Below are 14,518 nucleotides of genomic sequence, written 5' to 3'. Positions count from 1 at the left end.
TACTATGTTATTTTTGTTGTTTTTTACAGTGGGTCATAATATAGCATATATTTGTCAGTGCGTTTTGTGGTGTTAGGAATTGTTTTTCTGCGCATTTTCGCACTAACTCAAACGTTGAAAACAAATAAAACGTACTTTTAAACTGAAAGTGTGAGCATATTATTAATTTGTTGGAGACATAACATTTACATTTTACATTTATGCATTTAGCAGACGCTTTTATCCAAAGCGACTTACAACTCAGGGGAACAGGAAGCGATCCGTCAAGAAGAGGCAACGAAACACAAAAAGTGCCCTAAATACCAAGATTTGTATAACCAATAAACATTTGTATAACCAATAAACAAATTAAATTTACATTTATTTAGCCTATTACATTTACAATTTATATTTCAAACATTTAATTATTTTACCATTACAGTTGATCAATAACTAATAACTATCAAATCAAACAAGTGGAGTTACAAAAAAAAAGTAGTTTTATTCCCTTCCAGTGCCGTAACATGGATCTTGAAGTCATAAGACTCTCACAACGAAATGCGCATGTGCAGTCAGAACTGCTGTGGTAAAACTGTGGCTCTGCAGTCAGACCCTTCTCGTCGCCTCAGCGAATTATCTGCCTTCATCTAGTCTAATCCTCTGTATCCTCTTCTCTCAGACCGACTTCCTTAATGCCCTCCTTCACTACATCCATAAACCTCGTCTTTGGCCTTCTTCTTGTCCAAACCATCTCAGCCTGGCCTCTTTAACTTTGTCTCCAAAACATCTCACATATGCTGTCCCTCTGATGTACTCATTCCTGTTCTTATCAATCCTCCTCACTCCCAAAGAGAACCTCAACATCTTCAGCTCTGCTACCTCTAGCTCTTCCTCCTGTCTTTTCCTCAGTGCAACTGTCTCCAAACCATACAACATTGCTGGTCTCACTACTGTCCTGTACACCTTTCCTTTCATTCTTTCTGGTACTTTTATCATACAACAGACCTGACACTTTTCTCCACCCATTCCAACCTGCTTGCACACGCTTCTTCACCTTTTTTCCACACTCCCCATTGCTCTGGACTGTTGCACCTTCTTTACCTCTTCTCCCTGTAACCTCACTGTTCCACTTGGTTCTCTCGTATTCTGTCTTGCTGCGACTAACCTTCACTCCTTTTCTCTCCAGAGCAAACCTCCACCTCTCTAGACTTTCCTCCACCTGCTCCCTGCTCTCACTACAGATCACAATGTCATCCGCAAACATTATAGTCCATGGAGATTCCTGCTTGTCCATCACCACCACAAACAAGAAGGGGCTCAGAGCCGATCCTTGATGCAGTCCCACCTTCATCGTTAAATCCTCTGTCTCACCTACGGCACACCTTACCACTGTCCTACTGCTTTCATACATTTTCTGGACCTCTCTAACATACTTCTCTGCCACTCAAGACCTCCTCATACAATACCACAGCTCCTCTCATGGCACTCTGTCACTTTCTCTAAATCTACAAAGACACAATGCAGCTCTTTCTGACCCTCTCTGTACTTCGCCATTAACATTCTCAAAGCAAATAATGCATCTATAGTGCTCTTTCTTGGCATGAAACCATACTGCTGCTCACAAATGTCCACGTCTCCCCTTGCTTCCATTACTCTTTCCCACAACTTCATTGTATGGCTCATCAGCTTAATACCTCTGTAGTTTCCACAACTCTGCACATCTCCCTTGTTCTTAAAAATCGGCACCAAAACACTTCTCCTCCATTTCTCAGGCATCCTCTCACTCTCTAAAACCTTGTTGAACAACCTAGTTGGTAAAAGCTCTACTGCCATCTCTGCTAGACACTTCTACCTCCACTGGTATGTCATCAGGACCAACTACCTTTCCTCTCTTTATCCTCTTAAAAGCTCTCCTAACACCCTTGCTAATACTTTCTACTTCCTGGTCAACAATATTTGTCTCTACAACTCTTCTTTCCCTGTCATTTTCCTCATTCATTAGTTCCTCAAAGTACTCCTTCCATCTTTCCCTCACCCTCCTGTCACCTGTCAAAACATTTCCATCTCTATCTTAAATCACTCTAACCTGCTGCACATCCTTTCCATCCCTATCCCTCTGCCTCGCCAACCGGTACACATCCCTCGCATGCTCTTGCTCTGGTTGATGTGTTCACATTAGGGGTGTCCATGGTTAACCGATTGACCGATTAACCGTTAAAAATTGCGTAACCGAGTGAAACATTTTGCTCGGTTAAGTGGCGTCAGTGACGTGCTTTGAATTTAGTTTTAATATATTTTTGCACCCCTAGAGACCGCCAGAGCGCTCCCAGACATTTGTAATATCCACAAGAAGAAGTCATGACCAGCTTTCTAAGCGGGCAAATAAAGCGTGGGAGCACTTTCAAAATTAGAGTGACGGGGCAAAATCCAAGTATTGCAATGCAGTGCTTACCGCATTTTTCAGGCTATAAGTCGCTCCGGAGTATGAGTCGCATAGGGCAGAAGCAGAGCGGGAGCTGCGCGCGCTGTACATAACGGAGCAGATGAAAGAAAGTTTGAAGTGAGAAACTTGTGAATGACTAGAGAAAAGCAGGCGTTACTTTAACTGTAATGAAGAAAACCAAAAAGCTAATCGCGGACTGAAAGCAAGATGGCCAGAGCTGAAGGAACGAGTCCACAGATGCTTGTACTCTCTGCCGGGAGAGGCTAAGCCGTGTGAGTCAACCGCTGTGTGAATTGTTCTCGGCTGCATCTTTTACTACATGCCCTAATCATGCAGGCGCCCTCGCGGCCACTCGCATTGCTTGTGAACTGGAGCGCACATATCTCATCCTAATTTAACAAAACTCAGCGTACGCCTCACAGACATGAAATATATCTTAAGAAAGCTTGAAATGTCTTTTAACAATTTAAAATGAAAAGAAATAGGCTACTCTCTGATTGTGTAATCCATGATGTGCATTTCTCTCTATAGGCGCGTTCACTACAGAGATGGCGGTCGTCAAATTAATAAACTAAAAATAACCCTGACGCACACTATGGTTAACCGAGTATTAACTGCTAAGGGCCTCGGTTAAACGGCTAATGAAAAACTTGAAAACGTGCAGCCCTAGTTCACATGCTCATCTGGGAGAACTGTCCATACAAAGATTTCTACCCTTTATAAAGTTATATAGGGCCATACTTGAAAAAAACTTTCAGAAACTTGTTAGAATCCTCTGTATTTGGCATAGAAACACTCCGTTATATGTCCAACATTTTTTTGTTGTTGAAACTTTGGCCATGTTTAGCATGAAAATCCAATTCTTTAACAGTGTAAATAAGTAAGAATCTAAGTAAAACCATTAGGACCCCTTTAAAAATATATATTGTCTGTCAGTGGGGTAGGAAAAATAATCTTGGTTTCCCTTTTTTTTTTCTTACTCCACAGATACTTTTCTTTGCTTTTATGCATAAACAAACAACTCTTTTTGAAAAACAAGGCTTTTCAAGTAAATGTATCTTTATTTAAAAATGTTTAGATTGTAGTCAAGTCACCCTTTATTTATATAGCTTTTTACAAGTCCAATTGTTTCAAAGCAGCTTCATAGCGTTAGCAAGAAAATAATGCAACAGAATTTGATTCGGCTGTAGAGCTGCTCTGGAGAAAACGGTGATGTTATCCAGCTAATTTCAGTTGTCATAGTGTCATTGCAGGCAGATTGGTAATACAGTTGAAATTTAAGTGTCACAAACTGAGCTAGCCAAAATCCAAAGGTGACGGTGGCAAAGAACCAAAATTCCATCAGGGCATAATGGAGAAAAATAAACCTAGGGAGAAACCAGGCTCAGTTGGGGTGCCAGTTCTCCTCTGGCCGATGAACAAACAGTGTATTATTATTATTCTGGCAACTTTACAGGTCAGAAGTCATACTAGATTAATATATATTCTATGCTGCAACTAACGACTATTTTTTTCTGTCGACTAATCTAACGACTTTTTTTTTCCGATTAGTCGACTAATCTAACGATATTTTTTTTGCCCTTTGAAATTTTTCACAATTCTGTGGCACCCCCTCGCATAAGTTACGCTACAGGTGTAACAGTACAGACTGCTCACGGTTCGCTCTGTATCACAGTTTTGGGTTCACGTTTCAATACAGTTCGGTATTTGCTATGTTCAGGGGAAAAGGGACTACTGTCAAATGAAAATAAAGAAAATAAGAACAAATAACTTAAATAGAAGCAGCAGCACAAATAAATACTATTGAGCAAAGATGAGAATAAAATAAAAAATGCTTTTAAGGTTTTTCAGGTAGGTCTAACATTAGTTTTAGGTAGAGAAATGGAATAAAGTAATCAAATGTAAAATAACGGCATATTTAACTGTTTAAATTAAAAAATAAAAAATAAATCCTTATTAAACTTACAAAAGCTATTCAATCAAGAGCAGTGAGTGATGTCTTTATCTTTTGTTTGACATTAAACAGACAGCAGTAAATGCTACTGCCCCTTTAAGACCCAAGGATAGTCGTCGTATTTTCTGTATAAAGTTCACTTAAGGCATGTACAGAGTAGGCTATGGCATTTTGACATACTTTTTGTGTGAGTTTGTTTGTTTAAGCACAGGATTTGAAAGAACTCAATATTTGCGCGCTTTGGGACGAGTGCACAGAGACGGATCTTCTCAGTCGCGTCTCCTAGCTACACGCGGGTGATGATGGTGAAAATGACTGCTCATATTCGGACGTACGGCAGCACTCGCATGCGTTTTACAAAGTTTACAAAGAGAGACCGTTTTGCCCACGTTTTTCTTTTATTATCGCTGTTGTAGTGTATACCTGAGGAGTCAGCACGTGTATCCATCAACAGAAACATACATAAAGCATTATTTCCAAGTTACAACCCATATTAAAGATGCGTCATCAGGTGTGAGATGAACCGCCGTGTAAGTGCGTCCCGGGACCTTTTACTTGGGATCCAGGTTGGGAAACACTGGTCTGTATTGATTGACATCGCGCTGGTTTGTTTAGAACTATAATGAGCGCCATGACGGCGCGCTGCCGCGCGATGAAGGCGTGTCGCAACTCACGTTATTCAACTGCTATGGTTTTAAAAGCTATGTCACACTAAATGCGCCAAAATGCAATAAAACTTGTTTAAGATTTACGGTCGAATGCAACGCTCCGAGTGTGTGTGTGAGTGAGTAAGAAAGGGCAGAGAGAGAACTTAAGGAAATGCAGCTGAATGAATATGCGTGCATCTTAAATAGCGTAAAAATGAATGAATGATGAATCAATATGTGGCGGCCGGTATTGATTATGTGGCGGTCCGCCACAAATTACTCTATGTGTGGGAAACACGGTTTGGCCTCTGTTTAAAGTAGGCCTATTCCCATACTTTTGATATTCGTGGTCTAGGTTTTTGTGATAGAATGGAGAACTTTCTCCATTCCCAGGAGCAGAAGCCAACTTTACGCGAGATAAATGTGTGACGCGACGCGCTGACGCATTTCACGATAGTCAACGTATTTCCGTAGTCGACGTCATCGATGACGTCGACGCGCCGTTGCAGCACTAATATATTCTAGTGGTCGACCAATTCATCGGGTTTGCCGATCAATCGGCACCGATATCTGATTGGTTGAACAATCGGTTATCGTCAAAAATCAACACCGATAGTTTTTCCGGTTTGCGTCCATTGCGGGAGCGGCTGAGAAGGGGACATTACACAGTAGCCTACGAAAGCTCTGAGAAGGGTCTGCTGGCATTATATAGCGCGAGAGCGGCCTCTAGAGGCCAAATAAAAAACTATCACTGTTTACATTAACACGTGAGGCTGCACGCTTCACTGAACGCTGCACAGAGCGCTGACACATCTGACGCGTGTTTAAAACAGCGAAAGGGAAATGGTATGAATACAGAACACTTCAGTACATGTTGGCAAATCATTCTATAGTATTTTTTTTGGTGACTAGATGCTTAAGCAGCGAAAGACCAGCAGTAGCCTATGTATGTACTTTACTTTGTCGTCGAGGCTGAGAGGATGTGCTAACATTAGCAGTAACATTTACCTCAAGCAGTTAAAGCGATGTAACAACTAGTGATGTAAGAAACCAGACTGTATGGTCATGCATCCGACAGAAATATAAACACATCTGAAACGCATTCGATTTCAATAAATATTTTGTTATTTTGATAAGAAAACCGTCAAGTGTTCTAAAAAAGCGAACTGTTTGGTTTTATATGAAATAACACTTAATATAATACAGTAATCCATTATAATACATTATATCCAATATTCCATTTGTAACATTAAGTAAGGTTAATAAATGCTGTAGAAGTATTATTCATTGTTAGTTTTATTTGTTAACCTTTTTTATGCACTATGAACTAACATGAATGATTAAGATACAATTGTATTGCTCAACTATTATTACACAGTGTAAAATGTATATTGCATATCATTCATGTAAGCTAGCTAAATAAGCAAATAAATCCTTGTTAACAAATGAGACTTGCAGTCTGTTACCTGACATTCACTTTAATGTTAATATTTTCTGTAGATTTTTTTCTGTTAGAACTTGTCATTTTAATATATTCATATTTACATATGCAATTTAGAATTGCATATTGAAATATGATTTTGTTGTTGTTGTTATTATTATTATTGTTATTATTATTTTAATCTAGTATCTTTTTAAAAACTATCGGCGGATTAATCGGTCGGGCAGTTGGGTCTGGCCTCGATCCATAGAAGGAGTTATCTCCTATCACCAATGAAATCATCAGGGCGGGCTTTAGATGATGACGGACAGATGATAAACAGTAACTCAATCATGCACGTCATCAAAAGGGCTTGGATTATATTTGTTCGAATCCTAAACGGAGAGCTTGTTTGTATATGCATTTACCTTCACAATTTCTCTCAAAAATAATGATCATGTTGGGTAAGTACTCTATATATTTATTACATTAAATTATTTTATTTTTTTACAACACTGGCTAAGATCGTTTATTCCAGCGCATGTGCAGACAGGGTTGCCAAGTTTTTACAACAAAATCCGCCAACTACTAGCCCTAAACAACAGCTTCTTGAGGGGGGGTTCTCCGAAAAAAAATGGTGTTTGGGGGGTAAAATGTGTGTAATGTTGGCAAGGGTGCCTGCTAAAATTCGCACTCATGGGTCTATATATCACATAATAGTTGCTTCAACCCGCGGACATGGAAAAACATTCTGCGGAAAAAAACGCGGACTTGGCAACACAGTGCAGTTGAGCTCTGTTGACATTGGACAATGCGTCGCTTCGTTGCTCTGATTGGTTGTAGGTCTATCCAATTGCGGTCTTTCCTGGTTCAGTTGAAACCCGCCCCATAATCACAGCCTAATGGAGCAGTTTCAGACTCATATTCTGACTAAAATTGATTATGACCACGTCAGGCTAGGGATGAGTGGGTCCTAATACATGTTGCGTAACTCCAGTAGAGTTTAGAATGTCTCTAAATGCTGATCCTAATCCATCTTTTTAATTGTCTACATGAAAATTAAAATCAAGGACAATTATTACTCAATTACACTATACAGGTCCTTCTCAAAAAAATAAGCATGTTGTGATAAGGTTCATTATTTTCCATAATGTAATAATAAAAATTAAACTTTCATATATTTTAGATTCATTGCACACCAACTGAAATATTTCAGGTCTTTTATTGTTTTAATACTGATGATTTTGGCATACAGCTCATGAAAACCCAAAATTCCTATATCAAAAAATTAGCATATCATGAAAAGGTTCTCTAAACGAGCTATTAACCTAATCATCTGAATCAACTAATTAACTCTAAACACCTGCAAAAGATTCCTGAGGCTTTTAAAAACTCCCAGCTTAGTTCATTACTCAAAACCGCAATAATGGGTAAGGCTGCCGACCCGACCCTGTCCAGAAGGCCATCATTGACACCCTCAAGCGAGAGGGTAAGACACAGAAAGAAATTCCTGAACGAATAGGCTGTTCCCAGAGTGCTGTATCAAGGCACCTCAGTGGGAAGTCTGTGGGAAGGAAAAAGTGTGGCAAAAAACGCTGCACAATGAGAAGAGGTGACCGGACCGAGGAAGATTGTGGAGAAGGACCGATTCCAGACCTTGGGGGACCTGCGGAAGCAATGGACTGAGTCTGGAGTAGGAAAATCCAGAGCCACTGTGCACAGGCGTGTGCAGGAAAAGGTCAAGGTCAAGCCACTTTTGCACTGGACTGTTGCTCAGTGGTCCAAAGTACTTTTTTCGGATGGAAGCAAATTTTGCATGTCATTCGGAAATCAAGGTGCCAGAGTCTGGAGGAAGACTGGGGAGAAGGAAATGCCAAAATGCCTGAAGTCCAGTGTAAAGTCCCCATAGTCAGTGATAGTCTGGGGTGCCATGTCAGCTGCTGGTGTTGGTCCGCTGTGTTTTATCAAGGGCAGGGTCAATGCAGCTAGCTATCAGGAGGTTTTGGAGCACTTCATGCTTCTATCTGCTGAAAAGCTTTATGGAGATGAAGATTTCGTTTTTCAGCATGACCTGGCACCTGCTCACAGTGCCAAAACCACTGGTAAATGGTTTACTGACCATGGTATTACTGTGCTCCATTGGCCTGCCAGCTCTCCTGACCTGAACCCCCATAGAGAATCTGTGAGATATTGTGAAGAGAAAGTTGAGAGACGCAAGACCCAACACTCTGGATGAGCTTAAGGCCGCTATCGAAGCATCCTGGGCCTCCATAACACCTCAGCAGTGCCACAGGCTGATTGCCTCCATGCCAAGCAGTCATTTCTGCAAAAGGATTCCCGACCAAGTGTTGAGTGCATAACTGAACAAAATTATTTGAAGGTTGACTTTTTTTGTATTAAAAACACTTTTCTTTTATTGGTCGGATGAAATATGCTAATTTTTTGAATTTTGGGTTTTTATCAGCTGTATGCCAAAATCATCAGTATTAAAACAATAAAAGACCTGAAATATTTCAGTTGGTGTGCAATGAATCTAAAATATATGAAAGTTTAATTTTTATTATTACATTATGGAAAATAATTAACTTTTATCACAATATTTTTAATTTTGAGAAGGACCTGTATAACGTTACTTTAAAGCACCAATACTTGAAAGGAATTATATTTGAAACTAGACTGAGTAATACAGAAGATATTATAAATTACAGCAACCCCTCCCCCGTTACCTTTCAGACACAGCTCTTGTTTATAACAGTAATCTTGGGGGGTGGACTCATTTAAAATAATGTAGTCGTCAGGTTTTAGCCAGGTTTCTGTCAAACACAACACACCTAGATTATTATTAGTAATCATATCATTAACAAGAAGCGCTTTTGGTGAAAGGGATCGAATATTCAGCAACCCGAGCTTGATCATTTGTTCATCTGTTGTTTATTTGTTGTAGCCTGACAAGCCAGACGCACATCAAGATGTTTGGTCTGGAAACTCACCATAGACAGGGCTCAATCCGAGGTGCAGGATAAACGGTTGTCTTTCAAACTCATTCTGCAAGCGATAGGATAGCGCCAGGCCGTACCCAGGATTTTCTAAATACCGAGGTCCAAATATGAATTTTGGAGGGTTTGAAAAAAAAACATTTCCCTCCTTTACATATGCATTTTAAGACATAAGAAAATCAAAGAATCAGCTAACTGTAGCTTTAAAACCATGTCAGTGTGCAGTATAAATTATTTTAAGAAGACAACAGATTTTTATAAATGAGAATCTGGTTAAATGTTGCAAAAAAATTAGACTCCAAATGACAAAATCAGAAAATCTGTTTTGTTGTTAAATTGAGCCAAAGACGACATATGTATGACTCCGTCTTTGAAAACCTAGCTAAAGTAAATTTTTGTGATTTACATTATGTAAAGAACATTATTTGAACATACAATCTTGATATATTTAATGAGTTGAATGTGTAAGATCATGTCAAAGATAGAAATCAATGTGAAAATATAACCAATGAGTGAAATCAAAATTTGATGCTCCTAATCTCAATATTAGATTATGAGAGTTTAGCCTGGATTTCACAGACAAGAATCACATTATGTGTAGCAATTAGGAATATATTGTAGGCTAATGCTTTTTCTATTCTGAGCACAGTGGGCTACCTGCTCTTTCTGTCTCATCGCCATCATCTTCTCTCTTTCTTTTTTCCCCAGTCTCCTTCTCTTCTCTCCTTCTCTTCTTCCCTGTATCTTTTCTCTTTTCAAAGCTGAGCTTTGTTTGAAGCAGTCTTTTCATTTTCATCTGTATAGTTATTAAGCATCCCTGATTATTAAGCGCTCTTGCGGTGTTGTGATGTCAAACATCAGTCGTTGTTCGAAGCGCCAGTTGGTGGTTGTGGCATTTGTCCCTTCACTGTGATTGGACATTGATGTTCACCCAAAGTTGAACTGTGGACGTTCAACGCGTAAAAATGGACAACCTGCCAGCTGTTGGCGCTATTGAAAAGTGCGGCGCATCCATTAGAAACAATTGAAAACCTACGCCGGGCGAGGCGAGAACACCTGTTTGTAAACGCCGCCTTAATAGGCTATTATTTTGCAACTTCTATTATGTACACCTCGGAGAATTACCGAGGTCCGGACCTCGTGGACCTCAATGGTGGGTACGGCCCTGGATAGCGCTACACCAACCAGAGCAACAAAGGTGAAACGGACCTCGTTGATAGATTAAACATTCGCCGTATCCGTTCAGATTAAATTTCTACACTCACGGGCAGATTAAATTTGCTGCCGCTAGGGTCCGTCTAGATTTCTAGGCTACATTTGTTGGACATCAATTAAATATTTATAGTTGAATGGTTTTGATGTTTTTTTTGTTTTACCATTTACCATTTTTGAAATGTACCATTTCGGGGGAACAGTCTCTATGTGATAATATCTAGGTGAAAGAGTATCTATGTGTTGGGATTGATCTGACTCCGGTAATGTGAGACAGCTAGCAGATGGTCAGTTTAGCCAGTTTGTCTGCTTCCTTACCTGGGCCCCAGTTAGTCAAGGTTGTTTATACTGGGAAACCACACAAAAAAATGAAAATAGTATATTATTATTTTTTTACAGTGCAATCCAGATTATTTTTGTTAATCAAATGATGGTTCTAGCCTCTGTCAGCATGTATCTTATGCCATTTGTTAATTATGCAAATTTTCTGCTTGTCGTATTTACTAACACCAAGTTAAGTCTAAGACTAAATAATAAGAAGTTGACAGCATGTCATTTGGTCTGTACAGGACAGAGTGAAGATGATGGAAGAGAGCGGCATAGAGAGCACACCGCCTGCCACCCCCCCACCTCCCTCTACAGCGGTTGCCAGCCCCTTGCCACTCGCCAGCGGTAACCTCACCATTACTGATAATGTCACTGTGTGTACAGATGTGTACATCTGTAATGTACACGAACATCTCCTAACTATCCCTGTAACAGCAGGATATATTTATAGCGAGATAGAGTTCTGGGCAGAGATACATCCCAGAACTGTAGTTTGGTCCCACAGTTTGTCCTGGGCCTTTATCAGAGTTCATTTTTTGTGAATGAAAACAAGTCTGGGTAGAGTATGGGTCGTAATGTTTGTTGTTAACTTTGCTGATGCAACATTAGCTACACTTACATCAACTAAATAAAAAATTAGTAATCAGATTGATGGCTTAGTCAGACTGAGAATGATTGGAAAGGGGGTTGACCAGAAATATTGAATCATTAGGAAAAAAAATCTTCTTAGTTGGATTCAAAAATACCTTGTTCAAATGTCCAGTGCCATGATTTCTGTCATTAATTATTTACCCTCATGGCGTTCCAAACCCGTAAGATCTTGTTCATCTTTGGAACACAAATTAAGATCTTTTTGATGAAATCCAAGAGCTTTCGACTAGAGACTTGTGCGGGAAGGATTTTTCCTGCTCCCGCAATATTTTATCCCGCTCCTGCAGAAATGTATATTATTTTCGCCTGCTCCCTATTATTATATATATAATATAATGTATATATAATATTATATATATAATATTTAAAAGGAAAATAAACAAATGTTTCGTTGCGTTTTAATTAAATTTAATTAAAAATGTTAATTAAACATGAACAAAGGAACTTAGAACATAGAAATACAGTATAAAAAAATGTAGGCTAAATAAAAAAAAAAAAAAAATATATATATATATATATATATAATAGGCTATAGCCTAATAAATTATATAATAATAATAATAATAAACCTGGATTTATTTCATGTTCAAAGGAAAAGTAGGCTAGCCTATATGGCCTTACACTGCTTTCTTTGCTTCTAGCAATCCTTTCAACAGGATTCAAACATTCAACAGAAAAATATATATCCTTATTCCTTAATAACAAAATAGACTAGTAGTTCTGCAAGTTCCTTCCTTTAATAACTTCCTAATATCTGTAGCACTAAGCGATTCACCTGAGTCATGCGGTGCAGACATTGCCTCTATGCGGTAGGCTTGGCTGTTGCGCGCCTATGAACCACACGAGAATTAGCTTCCGACCATGCACCTGTAAATCGTTTTTAACTTATTTTATTTTATTAGGTTTATTTGTTTCTAGTTATATTATTTTGTTAGATATTTCCACTTTGCGGGAGTCCCGAAAATAATGTTATTTTCCTGCGACCTGCACACAATAATACCTTGCCGCCCATATTCAGCCATCAAATATTGTCCCTCGCCGTCCTCTGTTCCGCTGGTTCCACGGTACTCCCGCGGGAGTGCAGGTCTCTAACTTTCGACCCCTTAACATTAATTTTACCCTTTTACAGATTTGCGCATGTTTATTTGCATCTTTCTTCTTATGAACGGGTCATTGCATTCACAGCACATGCTTTGAAGTTTTCTTAAGAATACATGTAATGCCTGTAAAAAAATATGTGAAACGGATTGCTATGTTTGAAGTTTATATAAATACATAATTCAGACTCTGAAATGGATAAGATTCATTCTGAAAATTAGTGCATGTAAGCATACCTATTGAAAATACGTATTTGCAAATAATTCTTGGTGATGCAAAATTTTGGGAAGTGTTGTAAAATTGAGACTTGACAGAAGACCGTACAGCCCAAGAATGGAATGATCATGTATTTCTGATCTTCATTGACAAAAAGTGTGAATATGTTTGTCTGTCTTGACTAAGGTGTATCATTGTGCAAATATTATGTCAGTTGATATTCCCATGCTCTGATACTACTTTTCATCATCTATCGATGGTTCATGCATGCATTTGAGCTTCTCTCTTGTGTTTAGGTGTGACAGGCCCTCTGACCATCCCAAGCCCCTCCAGCATCTCTGCTTTTGCCCCAGGAGGTTTTTCCAGTCCTGTTCCTCCAGTGGCTTTGACTTCCACGCTGCCGTCCATCCAGTCATCTGTTTCACCTCTCTCTCTTGGCTCAATATCATCTCCTCTGGGTCTGAGCGGTCCGTACGGCGTCCCTAGTGCTCCGTTTACCTCCCCATCTGCTGGACCGCCACTCAGCACTGCTGCCCCTCTGGGCCCCATCCTCTCTGCCCCTCCCATGGGCCCACCCACCACTGGCTTCTCTGTGAGCGCAGGATATGACATCACCCGTGGGCACGCTGGTCGCACCCCTCAAACGCCGCTGATGCCCAGTTTCTCCAATGCCTCACCCATGCCAGGTATCACTCAGAAATCTCAACCTGCCTGCCTAACCCCATTTACACCTGCTATTAGTGCCTTATGTGATCACATTCAGGGAGTTTCATTCGGTATCCGTGCGTACGCATGACTGTGAGTGGAAAAAAAAAATCTTTATACATCAAATTGAATACATTTATTTTCAATTTATAAAAAAGATATCAGAACAAATTAAACCTCAAGTACATAAAAATCACATGTGTATAAGTGTGCCCTTATTTTGGTGAATAGCATGATTGGCGTTGTTCAAAGATGCTAGCTTGCTATCATGCAAATTGTTTTAGAGAGAGTTAAAGGTCCCATTCTTTGCGTGTTTTCGAAGCTTTGGTTGTGTTTACAGTGTGCAATATAACGAGTTCATGTTTCGCGTGTAAAAAAACACAGTATTTTTCACACAATTTACTTATCTGTACAGTCTGTAGCTACACGGGTGATGTGCTGTCCTTTTCATGATGTCTTTCCACCCGTGCGTTTCTGGATGTGGTCGGTCCCCGTCACCCGCTGACGGTCACAAGCGCTGTATCATGTGCCTGGGCTTAGAGCACGCTGAGGCGGCGTTTGTGGATAGCTCGTGTTCTCACTGCGGGAACTCTGCGCTTAGGTCACGACTCGCCTACCTTCGGGAACCCATAGTTCGACGATTTAGGTCTATTCCTGCCCAGCAGAATAGGCCTACTTTGACAGATGGCCGGGATGACCTGAGGATCACGGTTAGGACAAACCCGTCGAGTGAGCCTCCGTGGGACCCCAATCCCTCACAAGCGCCGCAACCGGTGGTGCTTCCGGAGGAACCCGTCCCCCCCCTCCCATATGCACGGCCGACGGTGTCATTTGGGGCACCCGCAGACGAGCAGATGTAGATCGCTGCAT

General features: G+C 40.1%; 1 protein-coding gene across 1 annotated transcript in view; it reads left to right on the top strand.

The window, feature by feature from the left end:
* The window catches only part of prrc1 (proline-rich coiled-coil 1), a 40,306-nt gene that overhangs the window by 4,801 nt on the left and 20,987 nt on the right, over positions 1-14,518 (top strand). Inside the window, exons 2-3 of the mRNA XM_067433396.1 lie at positions 11,221-11,323; positions 13,240-13,629. Of these exons, the coding sequence (XP_067289497.1) occupies positions 11,233-11,323; positions 13,240-13,629 (481 nt within the window). The 5' untranslated portion in view covers positions 11,221-11,232. The remainder of the gene's footprint in view (positions 1-11,220; positions 11,324-13,239; positions 13,630-14,518) is intronic.

Source organism: Pseudorasbora parva, chromosome 23, assembly GCF_024679245.1.
Source record: "Pseudorasbora parva isolate DD20220531a chromosome 23, ASM2467924v1, whole genome shotgun sequence".
NCBI lineage: Eukaryota > Metazoa > Chordata > Actinopteri > Cypriniformes > Gobionidae > Pseudorasbora > Pseudorasbora parva.
Note: the sequence above shows the minus strand (reverse complement) of the source record. Positions and strands in the feature narration are given on the sequence as shown.